The 24983-nt window shown below is 40.6% G+C and overlaps 1 protein-coding gene across 2 annotated transcripts in view; it reads left to right on the top strand.

Moving 5' to 3' along the window:
• The window catches only part of trit1 (tRNA isopentenyltransferase 1), an 83864-nt gene extending 62665 nt beyond the window's left edge, over window positions 1-21199 (top strand). For both annotated transcript variants that reach the window (XM_062990734.1, XM_062990733.1), the window contains exons 8-11: window positions 1083-1160; window positions 18804-18913; window positions 20102-20219; window positions 20646-21199. In XM_062990734.1, coding sequence (XP_062846804.1) covers window positions 1083-1160; window positions 18804-18913; window positions 20102-20219; window positions 20646-20815 — 476 coding nt within the window. In that variant the 3' untranslated portion in view covers window positions 20816-21199. The remainder of the gene's footprint in view (window positions 1-1082; window positions 1161-18803; window positions 18914-20101; window positions 20220-20645) is intronic.
• Window positions 21200-24983: the final 3784 nt, after the last annotated feature.

Genomic DNA, 24983 nt, shown 5'->3' with positions numbered 1-24983 from the left:
TCCCGGATGTGGGGAAAACAGTAAAGGTGGACTCATCAGAGAACAATACATGTTTCACATTGTCCACAGCCCAAGATTTGCGCTCCTTGCACCATTGAAACCGACGTTTGGCATCGGCACGAGTGACCAAAGGTTTGGCTATAGCAGCCCGGCCGTGTATATCGACCCTGTGGAGCTCCCGACGGACAGTTCTGGTGGAAACAGGAGAGTTGAGGTGCACATTTAATTCTGCCGTGATTTGGGCAGCCGTGGTTTTATGTTTTTTGGATACAATCCGGGTTAGCACCCGAACATCCCTTTCAGACAGCTTCCTCTTGCGTCCACAGTTAATCCTGTTGGATGTGGTTTGTCCTTCTTGGTGGTATGCTGACATTACCCTGGATACCGTGGCTCTTGATACATCACAAAGACTTGCTGTCTCGGTCACAGATGCGCCAGCAAGACGTGCACCAACAATTTGTCCTCTTTTGAACTCTGGTATGTCACCCATAATGTTGTGTGCATTGCAATATTTTGAGCAAAACTGTGCTCTTACCCTGCTAATTGAACCTTCACACTCTGCTCTTACTGGTGCAATGTGCAATTAATGAAGATTGGCCACCAGACTGGTCCAATTTAGTCATGAAACCTCCCACACTAAAATGACAGGTGTTTCAGTTATTTTGTCCAACCCCTGTAGTAGCCCTATAATGACTCTAACCAGCATACGGACTTGTTACGAAAGCAAATCGACCCACCACGTTGACTTTTAAAGACCATTAGCTAGCCATGATAATAGCCATAGCAGCTGACATGGTGTTAAGAATTAAACGACAACAACCTTGTAGCCCCGGCCGCCCAACTGTATTAGAGAGAATGAATATTTGCATCAATATTACTTTACTGAACAATAGTTTTTCCTTTACACTTTTTGGTTGAAAAAAATGTTCTAATTGAATTAGAATTTTGTCTAAAAATGTTCCATTAGAAGAAGCTTCTCATCTACTTGGTCAGTGTCATTGGAATAATATGGTTGAATAGCAGAGCCAGCTCTAAATTAAGCAGTGGTTTTATTTTTGCTGCTTTTGATCTGTCTTTTGCAGGTATTGAGTCGCTGAAACAGGCAACCAGACGCTACGCTCGAAAACAGAACAAGTGGGTTCGCAACCGCTTTCTAAAAAGTAAGAGATCAGCTGTTTTGTTCTGTTTCCAAAGCAAACTCTCAGATTAGATCGATCAGCACACAGGCAGGTAGATTCAGAACTCTTCTCTTGTGCTGTTTTCTTTATTTAGTTTAATGGTGTGGAAATGAGGGAGGGAGTCGATGAGTTCATATCTGCTGCCCTGTACCGTGTACCGCACTTAGTAGTTTCTGTGCTACAGGAGTACCCTGCAAACATCAGGCCAAACAGGGAAGCAATGACCAAATATCCTTCTTCCTTTTAATGCTTTTGCTTTTTGGAAATAAAGCAGATCTGTTTCCCTCCAGCTGCTGCTCTGGTAAACACATCAGTGAACAGAACATCCCGATTCCTGATATCTCAATGCACTTGATGAGCATTCTCAAATTCAGAGTACAGACTGGTGTACGGTGTGTGAGTGTACATTTCCCAGCATGCTCTGATGGTTAAAGCAATAGCAGCTGCCTCTAACGAGATGGGAGTCACACAGACCATTAAACACACAAAGCACCCCTTACCCGGCCTCCCTCATCATTTACTGCAGGACTCCGTGTTCACGAAACCGGCTGAAACAAGGAACGGCTGGATTCCTTATCCTGCTTATACCTCACAACCATATATCCAACGAAGATTTCATTGTATGGCTGATGTTTCTATTCAAAGCACCAGTTTTTCTCATTTTAGGTAATTTAGGATCCAAGTATAAAGACAGGATGACAAGGGTGCGGCAGTATTAATCCAACTGTCAGGAGAAATAATGTCAAACCCATGATGCCATGGCTAGGCAACCAAGAGATCACAATATTTACTGATGGTAGAGTGTACATAGGTGCTTGTTTTGGAAGCCCTTAGGCTGCATTAATGTGATATGTGGCAAACCGCTTTACACTGTCTGTAGTATTGTTTTCCTATTAAATGAGCCAGTGCTCCTTGTACTGTACCTCACGGATTCGCTCCTTTGCCGCTCAATTTTTAAAGCTTTTCAATGCATTAAGGTTCAACCTGATTTGAAAAGCTCAGTGGCAAACTGGGTCAAAGTTCATAGTGACACCAATGACAACCCAACAGTTCTAGGTTTTCTGGAACTGTGAGTATCATTGTTTCCCTGTCATGTCTGTGCTTTATTTCTGTCAGGAATTGTTGAATTGTTGAAACAGTAAAACATTACCTTGACATTATGAGAGGAATCTGGTATGGTTGCTAGTAAGCTGTAAAATAGGGAGACCAGGTTTGAATTTAGATAGCAAAATGTTTATGTATGTTTAGTAAATATTGAATCGCTTTTTGTATCTCTGTAGCTGATGTAGCCTAGCGGTTAAGTTACTGGACTAGTAATCAGAAGATTGCTGGATCAGAAGATCGCTGGATCAAACCAGCCACCACTGCCAAGTTGCCACTGTTGGGCCCTTGAGCAAGGTCCTTAACCCCAATTGCTTAGACTGTATGCTTTAAGTCTCTTTGGTTAAAGCGTCTGCTAAATGCTGAAACTGTAAATGTTGAATCAATTACAGTGGTACCTTGAAACTCGCCAATTGGTTCTGGGAGTGGCGTTGAGTTTAAAAGACATTGAGTTTTAAGGTATTTTTTGTCCATAAGGATGTATGGAAAACCTGTTAATGCGTTCCATGGTCCCGTGGAACTGCATATATATTAGGCTTATGTAAAATAAAGGGGTTGTTTTTGACACTTATCCACTGAAAATAACACACATTATATAAAAACACTGAAATGCAATTAAAAAACAGTTAAAAATCAATCAAAAACACAATAAAACCTGCTCTTTACCTTTATTTCTTTATTGTTTTCTTATGCTTCTTAATTAGTGGAGAGAACTTATAAGCAGTAATAATTAGGAGAGGTTTAGTGTTTCTATGTCGTTTAATACATTAAGTTACATTATTATTTTTTAATGATAAGCGTTTTAGACTTTCTCGGAAAAGCTGATTCTCAGAACTCCAAGCTATAACACAAGTTTAAAAGTGAAACAGGAGAAACACAGCTGAACACAGCTTTCAAAGTAAATTTGAAGGTTATTCCACACAAATGCAGATTCGTCTCATATTTGCATGACGTTTTACCACACCACTGAAGCTGAGCGCTGAACAAAGCAGCAGTTGCACACACGTTGAGTTTAAGGAAACGTTGAGTTTCAAAGATTTTGAGTTTAGGGGACGTTAAGTTACAAGGAACCACTGTATTTACAATTATTGAAAATGTTTCCAATTACTAGTCCTGTACCTTAACCACTGAGCTACTACTGCCTGTTTTCAAGCTTACAGCTCAGCCAGAAGAAAGCAGTTTTGTGCCGTATCATGTGAAACCTGTACATTCCATGATAACCAGCAAGGCGTGAGAATGAAACACAACACGCTTATCATGTAACAGCAGCATTATTCCCCAGATTGGACAACAGCAAGCTGTAAGCATTCTGCAAGCCAGTAGAAACTAACAATTAATACATTCAAGAAAAAACTATGGTTAAAAAACTAAATCTTAACTGTTTGGTATGGTGAATGATGTATAATATTTTTCCTCCAAGGGCCTTAAGAACCGTGTTAGAATACAGAACACTGTGCAGATTTTAAATTACATTTTTGCTGCCAAAGCTGAGTTGTGGTTTTGAGCATCCAACAGAACAATGCTTCAAAACAAATGTCTATATTCACACCAAATGTTTTGATAAGTATGAAGAAAGAATCAAGCTTTTGACTTATGTTAACCATTTTAAAAGTGTATGCCCTATCATAAAGAGGGGAATCAGGCAACAGCAGCCACAAACTTTTGTGCAGCTGAAGTCTTGTATCAAGCAAGAATGAAGAAAATCCAACTTGCAGAGCGATCAGGTGGCACAGTGGGATATTCCTATAGCACACCGGGATATTCCTATAGCACACCAGCGCCGAGATTCTGAACTCCACTGTTCGAAACTCGGCGTGGCCACTGGTCGACATTGACATCTAGCGGGCATAATTGGCAGTACCTGCAGCAGACTCTATTTGGCTACCGTATCTGCTAGGGTGGAATGACCGGACTACGTGGGTGTGCAGTCTTTTAACGCTGTGCAAGGACCCTGATAAGCAGATAGAGGCACCTGTGCAGAAGCATGGGTGAAAAAGAAAGGGTCCGCTAAGGACTGCGCACAGGTCGGAGGAGGTGTGAGCAGAAAATATACCTTCCTCTAATGCAATCTGGGATCCCCCAGCAGCGGAAGACAAATTGACTTAACTAAATTGGGAGAAAATGCATAAATAAATAGAAAAAAATAGTAAAGGTGGTAAACATGACTTTGTCCCAACTTTTTCAAGTGTTTCAAACATCAAATTCTAAAATTGTTTACATTTACAAAATACAATTTTGTAAAAAAAAAAAAAAAGAAAAAAAGTTGGTTAGTGAAAAAAAATGAAACCTTTCTTTTTGAGCTTTTCAGTTGCATAAAGGTTTATGAGAATGAACAAAACCTAGATTTTTGTTTTTATTGCATTTTTAAACTGGAATTGTATCTAAAAATTTGAAAAGTGAAATGTATTACAGCCCACATACTCTCAAATAATAATGACCTCATCACCTACACTACCCTTCTATCATACTTCTTGCTCAACTGGATGAGATAACAGATTTGCCGACTTTTAAAAGCTTGAGAAACTGATAAACTGTGATAAAGGATTGTTTAAAAGACCATGTTGTTTGTAACAGGATGTACTTAACACTATTTTCCCGTGTGGGTTCACTGACCATCTATCAGTTTTCTCCCGGTTCTTCCTGTAATGCCCACCATCCTGTGGAACAGCCTTTAATCCTTTTCCCTCTACTGCATTGACTGGATGTCAACCCTCCTCCCACAGTTCCACCATCTCCTTACTGTTCCGCCACAAAGGCGGGCGCTTAGCTCAGATTTCCTGTGCCAGTCGTTTATCAGAACCCTCCCCCACTCTTTATTGTTTGCCCAGTGAGGCCTGCTGAGGCCAGCGTGGTAAAGGCGACCCACTGCCCACTCCCTCTAGCAGTCTGATTAGTTAGGAAGGCATGAAGTGGAAACTGTGGCTGAACACCCTGCTGCTGAAGAACGCCATATGGTTTTCTTTAGGGATCTTGGGGCATGGCGTGATGCTGAGTAATACACTGGTTTTAATGTACAGGAACTAGGAGTGGGCAGTATCTGGTCATATTACAGCTTTTATAGCTTTTAATATGTGGAAGCTTGAACATTAGAAGTGCTTGGTAAAAATTATTCAAAACCAAGACAATATTATACATTTGGTTATACCTTTGATTGCTTGAAGCAACTGCTTTTACTTGAGATTCACATTTATAGCATTACTTATTATTATATAAATGTATATAAAATTATCTAAGATCAGAACTGTAGCCTCCTGATTTGTACACGTAACACAATAACAATGTCTGGTGGATCAGACTTTGTACGTCAGTAATGCCCCTGAGTTAACCGGTCTGTGCTTAATTCCGTAAGCTCTTTTACCATGCTGACCTACAACCTTACCGTCCAGCCAGTCAGCTGACTACTCACTCTCCCACCATTACAACACCACCTAGATTCGTCCTGACAATTACGCATGCTATTCTAACTATCCCATCATTGGACTCCTGACCTGATTTTGATGACAGCTAAGCCTTTTCAGATCCTTGGTTTTTTGGGGGGTTTATTCCATAATTCAGCTTGGTATTATCTCTTCCATGGGTAAATAATACATATGCCCAACTGTCCACTTGATCTTGGAAAAAACAAGATGTGATGGACCAATCAACCTTTTCCATTGCTCCTATGTCCAGTTTTGATGCATGTGTGCATATTGTAGGTGCACTGTTATCTAGTTCTGATGCACGTGTGCTTTTTGTAAAGACTTTAAATAGTGGACAGGACTAAACATGGACATTTTGACTGGCCTGCACTACACATTCCCATACACACGGGTTTAATGGATTGTGTTTTGTGACATATTTACCTTGTCACCACTATTAAAATTATCTGCAGTTTGACCACAGTTACCATTCAGTTGGTCCATACCTTTCATGTCGTCTGGCATCAATGAGTCTGGGCTGCCCAACAGCCTGTCACTGGTTTGTGGCTTGTTCCTTGTCGGTTTACTATCTGTGGGTTTTCAAGACGGCTTATGTTGGTTATCTGTGTGGTAAGGTAAGGTGTGTGTCTGGTATGGTGTACGTGTGTGGGGGGTAAGGTAAGGTCTGTGTTGGTGTGTATGTGGTATGGTGTATGTGTGTGTGGGGTTAGGTAAGGTGTGTGTCTGTATTGGTGTTTGTGGGGTAAGGTAAGGTGCATGTGTGTGAGTAGATGCGTGTAGGTGTGTGTGATGGGTGTGAGGCGTGGACAGGCCGTGTAAGCATTAAGTAACAGCTTTTCACCTTTCAGTCAGTAATGGAGGGAAACTCGAGCAGGGCGTACAACAGGTGCGATACTGCAACCGGTATGTTTCATTACACGCCACACTCCTGTGCTCTGTCTCCAGAGACTGTGCATTCTCAAAGCCATGCTGCATACACACACACACACACCATATCAACTCATTTAAAGTTTGTCAGCTGTTAACTGTGGTGTGTGTGTGCAACTTTTCTTATACCTTAAGTGGTTAGCTTAAACTCGGTCAGGTGTAGACATTACAACTGATGCAATGTCCACGTTCAACTTTAATCAGAATCAGAAAGGCTTTTATTGTCATTATACATGATTCATATAATGATTCATATAATGAAATTGCAGAAGCTAGAACCTGGGTGAGTTATAAACAGACATAAGACCAGTATTTAGTTTAAATAAACAGATAAGATCAACATAAAAAACAGACATTACAAACATATAAACACTATAAAAAAATTACACTAGCCCAGATGTAATATTGTAAAAGTTGAATTGCACATAGATAATACAAGTCCACAAGTAAGATTTATTTATTTATTAGGATTTAAACATCATGTTTTACACTCTTTGGTTACATTTATGACAGTAGTTACTTATTACACAAGATTCATCAGTTTAATGTTAAACACAGTCATGGACAATTTTGTATCTCCAATTCTCCTCACTTGCATGTCTTTGGACTGTGGGAGGAAACCGGAGCTCCCGGAAGAAACCCACGCAGACACAGGGAGAACATGCTACCCACCGAGCCACTATGATGTAAGAAATAAATAAAAATATATCAATGACTGATTTAAATTCTCAGAAATTGTAGTATTTGTTTATAAAATGATATAGTATGGTAACTACAGTGTTATGTTAAAGCTTGGACACTTCTGGTCTAATTCCACGTTTACTTAATTTTTAGAATCACCATAAAGGATAAACTTCTAATATACTGCAATTTTTTGTTTTTAGAATTTAACATACTGGGGGCGAGAAGTGGGCATGTTCAAAAGTCATGGTACATTTAGTATTTAATATAATATATATTTTCCCACTGGGATAAATCTTAACAAATTAAAAAAATCTATAGAAGTATAACTTAAATTCACAATAAAATCTCCTGTTTGTTGCCTATGCGTACATATTACTTGAAATACATATTTTGTAATGATTCATGTAATTTATTATTTAAAACATGTAATTTTAAAAGGTAGAAGTGTGAAAGTGTCTATTAAAAAGACTCTTGAAGAGATTACTCATTTGAAGCATTTAAGTTGTGACTGTGTGCACGTGTTTCTATTTGAGTTGTGAATGAAAAATGCCTATGACTTTTACTGGATTGCAGAACAAAGCTCATATGCCTTCAGTTATACATAAGTTATATATATACTGTATATATAAACAAAGAAAATTATGTTTGTACATGTATGTATGAGTTGATTCACAACAGTGGTGTACCATCTTCAATTCGTCTTTAAGCTTGATGATTTTGGACTTAACCTTTAATTGTTTCCCATTCAGTATACATGCTCTTTAAACAGGCTAAAATATGATTGGGGTTGGGGTGCTCGGGTGGCGCAGTGGTGAACTGCAGTAGCCCACCATCACTGGGATCCCTCGGTAGGGCGTCTGCATACATACATATTTGGCTTTATCTGAGGGTGGGATGGACAAGGCTTCATGATGGATTGGCATCCTGCCCATTTTGCTGAGTGATTCCAGGGAAACCTGACCCTCCTAGACCCTGACCAGTATAAAGTGGTGATAAAACATAAATGAAATGGGGGGGGAAATACATTTCAGCTACAGAAAAATGTTTAAATTGTACTTTTTAAACTTTTTGTAAGCTTTAGAGTTGTTTTTAATATTATTTATTTATGTTGTTTAGGTAAGTGAATGAAACCAAATGTGGATTGTGTGTTATATAAGTGGAAGCTACAGACAGCAGTGATATGTACAGAAATCCCCTCTTTATTTTTTTATCCTAGAGACGGCTGGATGTGTGATTCTACGTAGTGCCTTTGTGATGCTCAGAGTGTAAGCAATATCAGTCTCAGTACCCTGAGGTTGATAGTCGAGAGCTCTGTGGTCAGAAAGCCTTGTTAGCTCCTCTCTTCCTTTCACGTTTGACAGGATTATTTTACTTAGATTTCACAGAGATTTGGAGTTAAAAGCTCGTCCAGCATCTGCCGTCTGTGAGGCATGCCCCGCTTGCCGTTCTATCTTAACCTGTCAAAGCCATAATAGAAGAGAGGGGAGAAGTTAAAAGCCCGGTGTAGAAAAGACAGAAACGTACTCCTCCGCTCCCCACATGACTCAGGTAGGCCAGGTGCTTCAGTGCAGGCCCACCTGCTGCCTCGCTTTTTTAGAGAGCATAAAAGAGGACAAAAAGAGCGCCAGCTAAAAGAGAGAAACCCAATCTGTGATTAAGAGCGGCAGCAGGCAACACGGGGCATGGTTGGACGTGCTCTGCACGAGCCAGGAGGGGTCGAGAGTACGTGTTATAAATAGATCAAAAGAACCTGACCTGTCTTTAAAACTGATTGAAACAGTTTCAGCTAGGATTGTCATGATATTATAGCAAAAAAAAATTAAAAGCACTGTCATTCATCATTCCTCATGCATTGTTTTAAGACAAAATAGTTTAGTGTTAAATATTACATATTATTATGCTTTTATGTGTCCTAGCCTGCTCTAAAACTGTAAATTAAGATACATAAATGAAGGGAAGGTCTGTCATTAAAAGTGTTTGATCTGCTTTCAGACTTAAATACAGTTGATTTAAAAAGTATTCAGACCCCTTGAATTGTGGATTTGATTTTGAGTTTATATATGTTTATATATTATGTATTTGCCAAGGGCGGCACGGTGGCTCATTGGGTAGCACTGTCACCTCACAGCAAGAAGGTCTGTGGTTCGATGTCCAGGTCTTTTCTGTGTGGAGTTTGCATGTTCTCCCCGTGTCTGTGTGGGTTTCCTCCAGGAGCTCCGGTTTCCTCCCACAGTCCAAAGACATGCAAGTGAGGTGAATTGGAGTTACTAAATTGTCCATGACTGTGTTTGATATTAAACTTGTGAACTGGTGAATCTTGTGTAACGAGTAACTACAGTTTCTGTCATGAATGTAACCAAAGAGTGTAAAACATGACGATAAAATCCTAATAAATAAATATAGTTGCTATTTTAAACTCAGTCTACACTTAAGTATTCAGACCCCTTACTGTTGCAACAGGTGGTCCGGGGCTTCCTGTTTGCTTTAATTATTCTTGAGATGTCTAAAACTCACACTTGTTGGCCACTTGTTGCGTTTGGAATTGATTTGACTTTGTAAACTGCATCATCAGATGGAAAAAAAAAAAACAAGCCATGAAGTCTAAGAAATGGCCCATGGATCTCTGCAATCAAACTGTGGCAAGACATACAGTAGTTCAGGGTAAAGATATAATACAATATCTAAATATACTTGGTACAACCTGGGACCTTCCTTGGAGAGGTTAGAAAGAACCCAACGGTCACCCTAAAAGAGCTTTAAAGTCCTGTGTAGAGATAGAAGAATATGTTTGGTGATCTTGGCAGCAGTTCATAAATTAGGCCATTTGAGGCAGAATGGCAAAAGTGGACACTGCTGAGACATAGGTATATGACGGGGAGTTTTCTGAATGGCATTTTAAGAAAAGATATCCTTTATTTGTTATATATATACATATACAGATGTACAGTACAATGAAATTCTTTCTTTGTGTATCCCAGCTTGTTTGGAAGTTGGGGTCAGAGCGCAGGGTCAGCCATCATACAGCGACCCTGGAGCAGAGTTCCATTTTAGTCACATTAGGCCAGAGAATAATATTCCTTATTTTGCCAAACACTACATCTTGCTAAAAACTTACTATGGTGAAACATGGTGGTAGCAGCTGAGGTAGGGTGGCCAGACGTCCGGTTTTAGGCCGGACAGTCCGGCTTTTCAGCTGCCAGTCCTCCATTCACGCAACACTAGGACGGACACTTAAAAATCCTCCTTTTGGAGTGAACTGGTTTCATTTTTGATCAATATTATTTACCATTGGCTTAGGTACATGTCAGAACAAATGCTTTGTATTTCATTGGTTTAATAGCCTCATTTGACTCCTTATAGAGCTACCACTGGCCAATCGGAGAAGGTCCGCCCTCTAAATGCTAGTCTGTGATTGGGTGGTTGAATTTTGCCCGCCCTCCTGTCCTGTAAACACCGCTACCTGAGTCAATCACTCAGCTCTCATGATCAGGAACGCTGTGAAAATGCCAAAAAGTAAACTTTTTGAACAGACTTGAATATAAAAAGTAGACACAACATTTAGTGAGTAAAACAGTAATTTGATATAGAATTCTTGCTTAAATTGGTCAAAAACTCTATTATATGGGTTCTGGATTCATTCTGTGTGTTGCAGTATCATGTCCCCCTGTTCCTAATATGACGTCCGTCTTTTTGGTGTAATGTCCGGCTTTTTGGGGTGTAATGTCCTCCTTTTTGTTACTATGAATCTGGCCACCCTAAGCTGAGGGGTGCTTCTCAGCAGCAAGGACTGGGAGAATGTAGGGACAAATTAATACTACCAAATACAGGACCATTCTTGTAGAAAACCCCCTTTCATACAAATTCAGACTAGGAAAGTTCAACTTTCAACAGCCAGATATTAATGGAGTTGCTTTGGGGCAAGTCACTGAATGTCCTTGATTAGCCCAGACGAGGTCCAGACTTAGACCCCATTAAACATCTGTGGAGAAATCCCAAGATAGCAGTTCACAGATTCTCGCAATCCAGTCTGGTGGAGCGTAAATGGTTCCACATTTTGTGCCGATACTTTTTGAAAGTTCATTTTAATGCATTTGTGGGAATTTGTGCCCACTCAAGAGCATCAATGCATTCAGGCACTGATGTTAGATGAGAAGGTCTGGCTCGCAATTAACATTAGAGGCCATTTCACAGGTGTGGAGTGTGGCTGAGATCAAAGCTTACCAAACCAACCATATCTTTATGGACAGTTCTTTGTGCATGTGAGCAGGGAATGATATTTCTCCAAACTCTCGCCACAAGGTTGAACGTATATAATTTTCCTTATATAATTATATTTATAACTCTTGGCATTTGTTGTGTCGACACCTGCATGCAATACTTATGAGGGGTGGCTATATAGGCCAGATTATATCTTTTGGCCATGTAGTGTACGCAGTTACGCTTTGATCAGCCACTTTTAATAGACATCAAGTAGCTTTCGTCACAATTCTGGTTAAATCTTTGACCACTATACTTTCCTAAACAGTAAGAGTGCAACCTTTTTTTTCATGGCACCTTGTGATCAGCAGCAAAGCTTTATTTAAGCTTTGAGGTGTTAATTTTAAAACAGGTTGTAGCTAACCATAATCACTAACCAGAAAATTAGAAGTGAAATAACAGTGTAGAACTTTCTACACCACCAAGTTAATAATCTACCTTGCTGTAGGGAAAACTTAAAAAAGGGATAAGAGGGCGGCATGGCATGGTGGTTCAGTGGGTAGCACTGTCGCCTCACAGCAAAAAGTCCTGGGTTCAATCCCCAGATGGGGCAGTCTGGGTCCTTTCTGTGTGGAGTTTGCATGTTCTCCCCGTGTCTGCATGGGTTTCCTCCGGGAGCTCCGGTTTCCTCCCACAGTCCAAAGACATGCAAGTGAGGTGAATTGGAGATAGTAAATTGTCCATGACAAGACATTAAACTTGTGAACTGGTGAATCTTGTGTAATGAGTAACTACCATGTCTGTCATGAATGTAACCAAAGTGTAAAACATAATAAATATTATTAAAATCATAATAAATACATAAACAAATAATTAAAATCTAAAAAATATATTGTATGTAAAATTTAGTTTTAACTGGTGTGGCTAAATACCTTGAGTTGTTGTAGAGCTATTGTAGAACTTTTAAGAATTTGGACACCACATACTTTTTTATATATTTAAAATATGCCTGGTTCTTACACAATGGTTTAGAATTAGGTAAGGGAAAGCATTGTTCCTAACGTACATCATAGTGATATGTAATACACAACAGCTTGACGGGTATTAACCAGGCACAGGCTCAGACACGCTGTCCCGAGAGAAGCGTTTTATCAGTTGCCAATATTTATCCAGATTTGCATACAAGTTTGCATATAAATATTTTGTTAGTCATACAAACTGAAATGTAATTCCTGTATCCCTGCTGCCTCTCAAGAATTTCTATTGAAAACGTAATGAGGGGGAAAGTTTGGGAATGTGTGAACTTCAGGAATGTGTGAAATCCCCTGTATTAGTGTAACACAAACCTCTACCCTGACAACCTTATCAGCACCGTTGCAATTTGGTTGAATCAAACTTTGCATAGATTTGCCATTTTCACTGGTATTCAGCATTTGCTTTGTTGCGCTTGTCCCTCTTTTTAGTGGTAAGAATCATTTTGCTGCCTGATTTGATGTTCTCGCTCACCCGCTTTAAAATCAGCTCCCAAGGGTGTCGTTTTGGATGAGGGTTTTTCGATTTATTATAGAATTTCCCATCTATCAAAAAGAGACAGTCGTTGGAGAGATTTGAATACACAAACACCATTTAAGGCTTGCTTTGAATGCGTCTAGGCCTCCACGTGATAAGACGAGGGTGTCGAGAGGTCAGACTCGAGGCTTCTTGTTTCTTTATCAGTCAGCAGGAAGTAATTAAGCTTTTTGACTAAAGTACAGGATTTGACTGTAGTGAAACTTGACTGTGTAGTTCCTCTTTATTAGCCATTAGTCCTTGAACAGGAACCTAGACATCTGATTTTATCAGTAGGATTTTTTCCGAAGGTCGGCCACCCATGTGGACACTTGTACGAGGTAGCACAAGGCCAGTGAACTCAATCATGTGGGCAGCCAACAACAAAACAGAATTCTTTACTTGTTTGATTCATGCAGTTTGCAGTAGATTAACCTGTAATTGTTTCTGATAATTGAGCCATTGTAGCTAATCGGATTAACAGTGCTGCTGCCAGAGCTGGAACTCATTCAGGAAACCAGCAAGTGTTCTGCATTTCCACTGGTTTAAAAATTCAACCATTATGTCGTCAAATGTGTAAACCAAATAACATGTTGGGTGTGTTCGAAAACCTAGTGAGCTCTCTACATAGACAGCATTTTACGCCATCCTACATTCGCTCCCGAGAAGGAGGCTGTTCAAATTCTTAGATGCCTTAAAATGCTGCCTAGTAAGGCACCTTAAATCTGACCGGTATTTTGACTGAACGAGGGAGCATCCGATGCTGCCTTAGCGGTGAAGGCAATCCCAGCATTCAGTGCGTCATGACTTTTCTCACAAAAAAATAAACAATATTGCGGACGGTGCGAAGGTATATAAATTATCATTGATTTTTAATTTGTATAAACGTGCACAAGTGTCGTTTATTTGCAAATTCGGGCTTGTCAGGGAATTTAACCGTTTTCTGTACATGGAGAGAGATGTTAGTTAACATGCTAGCGCGTTGGGCCACCTCATCCCATTGGTTTGTATGGCATGAGGCTAACTGTGTTAGCTTAGTAAGCGAAAACTGATGGAATCGCTGTCTAAGTAGCGAGTTCGAATAACCTGCCTTATAAGTCGATGACTTATTAGAATCCTCTCTACTGAGGCAGCTGCCTATGTAGGCAGTAAGACAGCAAGGCAGCTCACTAGGTTTTCGAACACACCCATAAGTGTAGCAAGTATTACCTCTGACTTTAAAAGTATATTTTATTTAAAAAAAGTATATTTTTAAAAGTATAATTTATAATGCTATTATTAATAATCCTACCATCCTATGCGCGCTCCCGAGAAGGAGGCTGTTTGAGTTCTTAGATGCCTTAAAATGCTGCCTAGTAAGCCACCTTAAATCTGAACGGTATATTGACTGAATGAGGGAGCATCCGATGCTGCCTTAGCGGTGAAGGCAATCCCAGCATTCAGTGCGTCATGGCTTTTCTCAGAAAAAAAATATATATATGGCGGATGGTGCGAAGGTATATAAATTATCATTGATTTTTAATTTGTATAAACGTGCACAAGTGTCGTTTATTTGCAAATTCGGGCTTGTTAGGGAATTTAACTGTTTTCAGTACATGGAGAGAGATGTTAGTTGACATGCTAGCGTGTGGGCCACCTCATCCCATTGGTTTGTATGGCATGAGATAAGATAAGATTCCTTTATTAATCCCCATGGGGGAAATTCGAGGCCAACTGTGTTAGTTTAGTAAGCGAAAACTGATGTAAGCGCTGTTTAAGTAGTGCGTTCGAATAACCTGCCTTATAAGTCGATGACTTATAAGAATCCTCTCTACTGAGGCAGCTGCATATGTAGGCAGTAAGACAGCAAGGCAGCTCAATAGGTTTTCGAACACACCCATAGTGTAGCAAGTATTACCTCTGAATTTAAAAGTATATTTTATAATGCTATTATTAATCAGTAATTCTCAAGAATGACTGTTTCTTGAGCTTGGGAATGTGACAACATGCCCATGCTAATCATATTTACTCCAAAATGCCTTTATAAATTTAAATAGAATGAATTCAAGTGAGTATTTTATTCTTTTTTTGCTTAGCCTACCCCAATTTTCTTCCCTGTCTAGTCAAATAAGGGCAGTGGGTAGCTCAGCAGTTAAGGTACTGGACTAGTAATCATAAGGTTGCTGGTTCAAGCCCCACCATTACCAAGTTGCCTCTGTTGAGCAAGGCCCTTAACCCTCAATTGCTCGAATTGTCTTCAGTGATAATTGTAAGTCGCTTTGGATTGTGGGCAGACATAAAAGTGTCTGCTAAGCACTGCAAATGTAATGTAAATGTATCCAATAGCATGACTGGATTTTGCTTCCACTACTGCTGCTTATGCCAGTTCACACTACATGATTTTTGCCCTGGTTGCTGCTAGATGTGGCAGCTCAGAGGCAATTCGGCGTTCGCTTGGGGATCGAAACTCCACTCTCGGTCGCTATGTGTGAACGGTTCAACAACTCGATCCAAGCGGCTGAAGAAAAATATCTAGCATGTTAAATATCTGGACCTGTCGGTGACTCAGAATCATGTCTTGTGAAAGGTGTTGCGAGTGATATGTCGAACTGCAGCCGACGAGAACGCAGGATACGGGGTGAGGGGAAACCCGGGGAGGAGTGTAAAAACGTTGGACAGGGGCATAAGCTTTACAGTATTTGTGATCTTATCGTCTATGCCGAACCATAATCCCCACACTGCATTGCAAAAAATATTTATTAACATCCAACTCACTACAAAACAGACAATCCCTGCTGGTCGCGTAGCCCAATCCACTCAGATTCATTTATTTTTATTCTTGCTTTTACGCTGCACATCAGCGCACAAACAACTTTGATCGCTCGCTTATTGTTGACGTGCATTTTTGGACATGGTATCATTAAACCCCTCGTGTGTGTTTTCGTGACAAAACGTAGTTTGGGAGACCAGATAGACTCGCCTGCGATTCCTCATGATGGTAGATCGTGTAGTGTGAAACCCCCCTATCGCCGATCAGTCGTGTAGTGTGAAATCCACAACGACTTAAAAGACTCCTGATTGCAAGAGATCCAATTGTGTAGTGTGAACTGTACAGCGACCTGATGACTTGGAAAGTTGTGTAGTGTGAACTTGGCATTATGTCCACTCTTGTTCAAGGAGAGCTGTGACTAACACACACATCTCTGTGTGCAGTAGCTGACTAGTTCATATGGAGATCCTTATTGCACATGGAGAGTCACACACTGATCTCCGTTATCCCCTGTATTTTGTGCAGCCACTATCCTTCAGTCAGCGGAGGTCGTAACTGCAGCAGTCATGAGGAATCCCCTCGGACGTTCCTGCCTCGGATTGTTTGTATAGCCGCTCATCCTGCCGGTAGCAGAGCCGAGATTCGAATTTGTGAGTTTAAGATGACAACACTGGTGTGCTAGTGTGTTTTTCCTCTGTGCACATTTTCAGTTTTTGCCATGTCATGATCACCACACCTTCTAATGTCATTCTAGTTTTGCCTGGACTAACATGAGCTTGGAGGCATGTATGGCATTACAGGCATTTTGCATTCAGTCCAAGTTCTGATATGTTGTGTCTTAACAAATAGGTATTTCAAAATATTATATCCTGCATGTGTCTGTTCATGTTTTTCCATTTTGCCTGCCAGTGCAAATACCTAAAGTGTGTCTGTGTGCTTTTCCGCTGTCCTGCTCCGAGTCTGTGAGTGAATCATTATTGAGAAGCTCAGGCAGAGCCAGGCTCGACCAGTCTGAGCCTGCTGACTATGCCAGAATGCAGAGGGAGATTATAAAGCTCTTACGAGTCAGCAGGTGTAGGATGCTTTCTGCTCTACAGTGCATTTTGCTACACACTGCACTGTAATAGTGCTGGTGCTTTATGTGGCTCCTGTTTCATTTAATGTCTGACACCTCTGTGTAGTGAAGTCAGATTATTAATACCTAGGAGTCAATCTGATACGAACATGTCAAAAATGTAACAAATTAGATTTCTGAGTTACATCAGGGCCAGGGCGGCACGGGTGGCTAAGTGGGTAGCACTGTCGCTTCACAGCAAGAAGGTCCTAAGTTTGATCCCCAGGTGGGGCGGTCCTGGTCCTTTCTGTGTGGAGTTTGCATGTTCTCCCCGTGTCTGTGTGGGTTTACTCCAGGTGCTCCGGTTTCCTCCCACAGTCCAAAGACATGCAAGTAAGGTGAATTGGAGACACTACATTGTCCATGATTGTGTTTGATATAACCTTGTGAACTGATGAACCTTGCATAATGAGTAACTACCATTTCTGTCATGAATATAACCAAAAGTGTAAAACATGACATTAAAATCCTAATAAAACAAACAAAACAGACATCAGGGCCTCAATCAAGTTGCCATGAAAAGCCTGGATCAACTCAACTGCTTTTTTTGTTTTTAAGTCTTTGTGTACGCACCTTAAGTCCATCACCTATTTTTAAAGTCTGTAAGGTAAATGAAATAACTCTTATAGCCTGATGTGCTGTGTTGTGATAGTTACAGTGTAACCTGTTTTATAACCTATAACAACAGTAAACATTCATGGTTACAGCCCACGTCTTAAATTATTTTAAGTAGCAGGCACTTAATGGCTGTATACCAATGGCCAATACCATGGTCATTGCATGAAATCTTCCAAACCAGTAGCAACAGGTTGTATTAAAACATGTTTTCGTTACTTTCTGTGTGGTTTGCATGTTCTCCCCGTGTCTATGTGGGTTTCCTCCAGGAGCCCCAGTTTCCTCCCACAGTCCAGACATACAAGTGAGGTGAATTGGAGATCCAAAATTGTACATGACTGTGATCGACATTAAACTTGTGAACTGATGAATCTTGTGTAACGAGTAACTACCGTTCCTGTCATTAATGTAACCAAAGTGTGTAAAACATGACGTTAAAATCCTAATAAAACAGCCGCTCGGGTGGTGCAGCGGTAAAAACACACGCTGTTCACCAGAGCTGAGATCTCGAATACATCGTTTCGAATCACGGCTCTGCCTTGCCGGCTGAGGCTGAGCGGCTACATGAACAACGATTGGCCTGTTGTTCAGATAAGGGGTGGGACTAAGCCAGATGGGGACTCTCTCTCAGACTGGTGCGATTACGACCTTTGCTGGCTGGTTGGTGGCACCTGCACGGAGATGGGGAAGGAGTGCGGAAGAGGGGTGTGGCTCTCCGTGCACAGTACTGTACCTCACTGCACTCGTCAAGTGTAGGTGATGAGATGTTCGATTGCTGTGCACGTGTCAGAGGGGGCGTGGAGCAGCCTCGTCCTCCCCAATCAGGAGCAGGGACCAGCATTAGTGAGAGGATGATTGACTGGTAGAAACTGGATGCGCTACAAGTGGGAGAAAAAGGGGAAAAAAGAAAATTGGAATAAATAAATAATTTGCAGCTTTACTATCATAACTAAATACACCATCAGTGTCTTTTTTTTAAATATTTAAATACATATTTTGTTTAAAAGCAGCAAAGTCAAAACACAATGTGTGTAAAGGAAAATATGTACAGAACATACTGTAAACTAGAACAAAAACAAAAGTAGCTGAACACTTGTGACACTCGCTACCAGCTGACTAAACTGTTATCTATTAAAACATTGTTTGGTTCATTTAAAGAAAGGGGTTTGCTAAATAAACTAATATAAATCTAAACATAGTTAAATGTTTACATGGCGCTTACTCTTGTGTCATTGTAGTTTCTTACCCTGCCCACCTTTGTTTTCCCTCAGGACCGAGTAGCAACGTTCCACCTGTCTATGGCCTGGATGTTACAGATGTGTCCCAGTGGGAGCAAACGGTCCTCGCTCCAGCCCTAGAAATTCTAGGCTGCTTACAGAAGGTTTGATTTCTATTTCTGCCTTGTTTTTCTTATCATTCTATAATTTCCTATAATTTCTTTTCAAGTGATATCAGACATGTACCCCAAACAACCCTCAGCTTGATGTTAAATTGCAGCTCCAACTGTATTGCTGTTGGTTTACTTTCAGGCCACTTAGATATTTATTGTCTTTATATAACCACTGTGTAAGCACAGTGTAAAACCTCTAAATAAATAAACAAATATTATTGTCTTTAAATCAGTGTCTGACTTCATCACTCATCAGCTGATTAGCAGTGTTCCTGGGTGCTCAGGGCAGGCATATTTTGTTTCTGGCATATCAGGTTTTTCATATTTCTTATTGTCTGGCAGACGAGTGACTCCGGTGAAAAATACTGGTGATGGCATGAATGGCCAACTGTCAGTCAACCAAAGAATTAGGCTTGAATTCTGGATTTATTTGGATTAAAGCTCTAGTTCCGGTTGATAGACATGGAATATACACCGATTAGCCATAACATTAAAACCACCTCTTTCTTTCTACACTCACTGTCCATTTTATCAGCTCCACTTACCGTGTTGTGCTGGTATGTGTGGATCAGACACAGCAGCGCTGCTGGAGTTTTTAAATACCGTGTCCACTCACTGTCCACTCTATCAGACACTCCTACCTAGTTGGTCCACCTTGTAGATGTATCTTCTAGACCTTCATCAGTGGTCACAGGACGCTGCCCACAGGGCGCTGTTGGCTGGATGTTTTTGGTTGGTGGACTATTCTCAGTCCAGCAGGGACAATGAGGTGTTTAAAAACTTCAGCAGCGCTGCTGTGTCTGATCCACTCATACCAGCACAACACACACTAACACACCACCACCATGTCAGTGTCACTTCAGTACTGAGAATGATCCACCACCTAAATAATACCTGCTCTGTGGGGGTCCTGACCATTGAAGAACAGCATGAAAGGGGGCTAACAAAGTATGCAAAGAAACAGACAGACTACAGTTAGTAATTGTAGAACTACAAAGTGCTTCTATATGGTAAGTGGAGCTGATAAAATGAACAGTGAGTGTAGAAACAAGGAGGTGGTTTTAATGTTATGGCTGATCGGTGTATATACAGTATACATTAGGGATGGAACTAAAGTACTAGTAGCTAACAACGTTATGCTTTGATAACCCAGATATACATTCATATTTTCATTTCCAGGGAGAACAGCCATCAGTTGAGCCACTCAGAACTGAGGGTGAGGAACCACGGAACAAGCGGAGTCACCATGTGTGTGAACTGTGTGATAAAGTAATCATAGGTGATCTGGAATGGAAAGGTAAGCTAACTTCATACTCTCTTGCTTATCATTTGTTTACAGCCTTGTTTAGACTTCATATTAACATAGTATAGTCATTTGTCATGAAATGTGTAGGTTTAATATCCATAATTACCTGTATCAATAAAGAGAGGAGAGATGCACTGTGTGCCAAAAGAATGCATCTCAAAGTACACACACTTGATCACTAGTGGAGTTTTAATTTAGCATAATATATAGTAAATATTGTGGTTATTTGGCAGACAGCAGCTTCTCTTGGCTCGGTTTTGTCAGGTTTTAGGTTTCTATACAAATATCTGAAATATAAGGCATCCTTCAATAGACCCTGACCACCTCAGAATGTTGTCTTATTGAAAAATCTATACAGGATCTTTGAAACTAAAGAAGAGCCGAAAGTCTTTAGAGATGTTATTTTCTTCTTTTTAGCTCACCTAAAGTCGAAAAAACACCTGCATCATGTGCGGAGGAGAAAAGCCAAAGAGAGCTTGGAGAACCGGCAGGGTGCTGAGTCAGAAACCTCTTTTACTCCCAAGTATCCGAGAAAAGCAGGTCCCACTACACAAGTACCAGATAAGAACCATGATGATGATGATTGACAGCTCTCTGAAGTTACACTGCCCGTGTGACTAAGCAGCAACTGCTAAGAAGTATGTGACTCACATAGAGCATGTGAGGCCTTGGATTTTAAGGATTTGTTCACTGTTTTTGCCTATGACTTCATAATCCGTGCTGTCTCGACCCTGTTAGTGGATTTATACAGTTGCCACAGTACCATGCTGATTCATACAGACTTTCTGTGGAGTTTAAGGAGAGCAGGTTCTCCTGTGCACATTTTAATACTGGTGCCTTTTCCATCTAGACCAAGAGGAGTTTTATATTTGCATACAGAGGCTTTACCTTTTGGTGTAATATTTGGATTTGAGTGTGCAATTTGTAAATAACTATATTAAATTTATAATTAAATTGTTTTATTTTTTTAATCCTACCTCTCAGGCTATGCTTTATATTGTTTGTGTAATTGATGTTAACAGCCTGGTTTAGTAAAGGCGGTGCTGATATAAGGGGCTTTTGTATTTCGCCCCCTGTCTGTTGGCGTGTATTTGTGTGTCTTTTGTGTCTCGTGGGGCGTGGGGCATGGTAACAAGGGTACATTATGGGTCAGCCTAGCGCCCTATGTACTGATAGCATGTTCTAATTTGAAACCAGAGCGTGAACAGAGGCAAGGGTCAAGCAGATCAAAAGAGCAGGTGAGCTTTGTTTGTGTACATGCAAAGCAAGGATTACCAGAGGAATGTAGGTAGCTGGATGTATGCTCTGCCACAAATGCCATGAGCGAGCAAAACCATTCCAATATAGCACAGTAAGCTATCCAGACCTGCTTTATCTGCAATTTCCTTTTGGGGATCAATAAAGTAATCAATCAATCATCAACCAATTTACACCGATCAGCCATAACGTTAAAACCACCTCCTTGTTTCTACACTCACTGTCCATTTTATCAGCTCCACTTTCCATATAGAAGCACTTTGTAGTTCTACAATTACTGACTGTAGTCCATCTTTTTCTCTGCATGCTTTGTTATCCCCCTTTCATGCTGTTCTTCAATGGTCAGGACTCTCCCAGGACCACCACAAAGTAGGTATTATTTAGATAGATTCTCAGCAGTGCAGTGACACTGACATGGTGGTGGTGTGTTAGTGTGTGTTGTGCTGGTATGAGTGGATAAGACACAGCAGCGCTGCTGGAGTTTTTAAACACCTCACTGCTGGACTGAGAATAGTCCACCAACCAAAAATATCCAGCCAACAGCACCCCGTAGGCAGCGTCCTGTGACCACTGATGAAGGTCTAGAAGATGACAAACTCAAACAGCAGCAACAGATGAGCGATCGTCTCTGACTTTACATCTACAAGGTGAACCAACTAGGTAGGAGTGTCTAATAGAGTGGACAGTGAGTGGACACTGTATTTAAAAACTCCAGCAGTGCTGCTGTGTCTGATCCACTCATACCAGCACAACACACACTAACACACCACCTCCATGTCATGTCAGCTGAGAATGATCCACCACCTAAATAATACCTGATCTGTGGTGGTCCTGTGGGGGTCCTGACCATTGAAGAACAGGGTGAAAGCAGGCTAAAAAGATATGTAGAGAAACAGATGGACTACAGTCAGTAATTGTAGAACTACAAAGTGCTTCTACATGGTAAGTGGAGCTGATAAAATGGACAGTGAGTGTAGAAACAAGGAGGTGGTTTTAATGTTATGTCTGATCAGTGTATGTGTATTTGTAAAATGCCAAAGTACAAGCCATGGATTAGCACTCTGTTTAGGGCAATCCTTCCTTGCTCCCAGTTTTTCCTGGTGGTAGCGGACCCACCATGACCCTGACCAGGATAAAGTGGTGGTTTAATCTCTTTGTCTGGTCTTAATTGTATTCATACTGCTCTATTGTTCAGGTTAAAGGAAGTAGCAGGCGGGGTCCGGCGCTCGTAGAAAAGTCAAACATGACAGCAGGTCGGGTAATTAGTGCTGCACTCGTGCTGGCTGAAAAGTGGGGCAGACTGTTTATTCCGGGAAAGCTTCTTGGAAAGAGAAAGAGTGTGGTTACACACACAGTGATGTTTGTTGTTACATGTGATACACTGAATATAGTCTTTCTGCCTATCTGTATCCAGCAACTCGGAGAGTTTTAGATACAAACCTTATATTTCTGAACAGTCTCACTAATGTTCTCTTACTATTAATGTATCGATTGTCTAAGCAGGGAGTTAGATTTGTTGTCTGAGTCTTGTCTCTGTTTTTTATGTTGTCTGATATTTGAATCAATCTTAGGTTTGCTGATCCCACTCCATTATGATTGGAGCCTTTAGGATAGTTGTAATGAGGGTTGTGTAAAATATAAATACATTGGTGCCAAATCCCTACCAAAGAGCCATGTCTAGATGAACCAAGGTTTAAAAAATACCACTGGCAAATAAATCAACTGCATCACTATCACAATTTAGTCTCAATCCTAAATAGAACAATGTCAACTCAACTCTCAACTCTGCTGAGCATTTTTGGAATAGTTATTCTCACCCATGCTCTTTTTTGATGAATGGGCACAAATTCCTGCAAACACATTCCAAAATCTGGTTTAAGACCTTTCCAGAAGAGATTAAGCTGCTATTGCTGCAAAGCGGCCCTAATACAGTGTATTAATGCCCACAGTATTAAAACAAGATGTCCAACAAGCACATGGTCCTTGTACGGTTGGCATGGTCTGTCTGAAAACCTAGTGAGCTCTCTACATAGATGCATTTTACGTCATCCTACGCGCGCTTCTGAGAAGAAGGCTGTTTGAATTCTTAGATACCTTAAAATGCTGCCTACTGAGGTGCCTTAATTCTATGCGATAATTTGATTTAATAACAAGGCAGTGAAGGCAATCCCAGCAGTCGGTGCGGCACAACTTTTCTCACGAAAATAACAAATACGGCGGACGAATGCGGAGCAGTGACTTTTTTTTTTTTAAATGTAAATAAATTCTCGTTTTTTAATGTGTATAAAGGTGTACAAGTGTCATTTATTTGCAGATTTGGGCTGGCAGAGACAATTTAACTATTTTGGCACACAGAAGGAAACGTTAGCTGGCATGCTAGCGGGTTGTGTCGCCTCAGCACATTGTGTTAGCTTAGTAAGCGTAAACTGCAGTGATGTAATCGGCATATTCGCCGTCTAAGTAGTGCGTCTAAATAATCAGCCTGATGAGTTTAATGTCTTATTAGAATCCTCTCTACTTGGGCAGCAACCTAGGTAGGCAGCAAGGCAGCTCACTAGGTTTTCGAATAGACCCAATGACTTATTTCTTTTCCAGTTTGTTACAGGGCAACACCGCCACATATTTACTCACACACAGCAGGGCAAGTTTGGTGCAGTTAATTACCCATTGCATGTTTTAGAGAGTTGTGAGAAAACCAGACAGCCCAGATGCATGTGTGCAAAATTCCTCTCAGACAGTGACTAAAAGCAATGATCAAATTCAGGACCTCACAAGCCATGTGTCTATGTAGTGTCCAATATTACCTTCTGTGCTTAATAACACCATTTCTGTTATTGCCATGGGAGTGAATTTTCCTGGTATTGGCCACCAATTAAAATTTTACAACCAAAATGCTAGCATTATGACAGTTTTGCTCAATCTAACATATAGAACATTATCCCTGCATTGCATTTTTGCTTCTCAGCGATTAACTGTATGTCAACAGGCTGAGCTCATTGTAAGAAGCCCTTTGTTTTTAAAATGGTAGGATTTAAGATACCGTGTAGTGGATGCCCAGTTTTAGAGTCGCCTGTCAAATCTGCAGATAATCCTAATCCTGTTAGACAAAACAGGCGGCCATCTGGAGCTGATGAGACAAACAAGGCTAATAGGGACACACTGACCACAAACCAGTAGCCACACTTAATATTATACAGTCACTGGAAAGGGTTATACATTGACAAGTTGTTTATAACAGAGTGAATTATTATAAGGAATGAGTTTATCCATGAATAAAATATGTTTAGAAATAAAGTATTTTGTTCAAAGCATGCGACTGCTCTGTTAAAATAACTCATTAAAATTGACATTTGCATTTTCGGCATTTAGCAGATGCTTTTATCCAAAGCGACTTCCAGTATTGTGACAGTGTGTTTGACATTAAACTTGTGAACTGATGAATCTTGTGTAATGAGTAACTACCGTTTCTGTGTAACCAAAGTAAGTAAAACATGACGT

This window comes from Trichomycterus rosablanca, chromosome 2, assembly GCF_030014385.1.
Source record: "Trichomycterus rosablanca isolate fTriRos1 chromosome 2, fTriRos1.hap1, whole genome shotgun sequence".
Classification (NCBI taxonomy): domain Eukaryota; kingdom Metazoa; phylum Chordata; class Actinopteri; order Siluriformes; family Trichomycteridae; genus Trichomycterus; species Trichomycterus rosablanca.
This window is presented reverse-complemented; position numbering and strand designations above follow the sequence as displayed.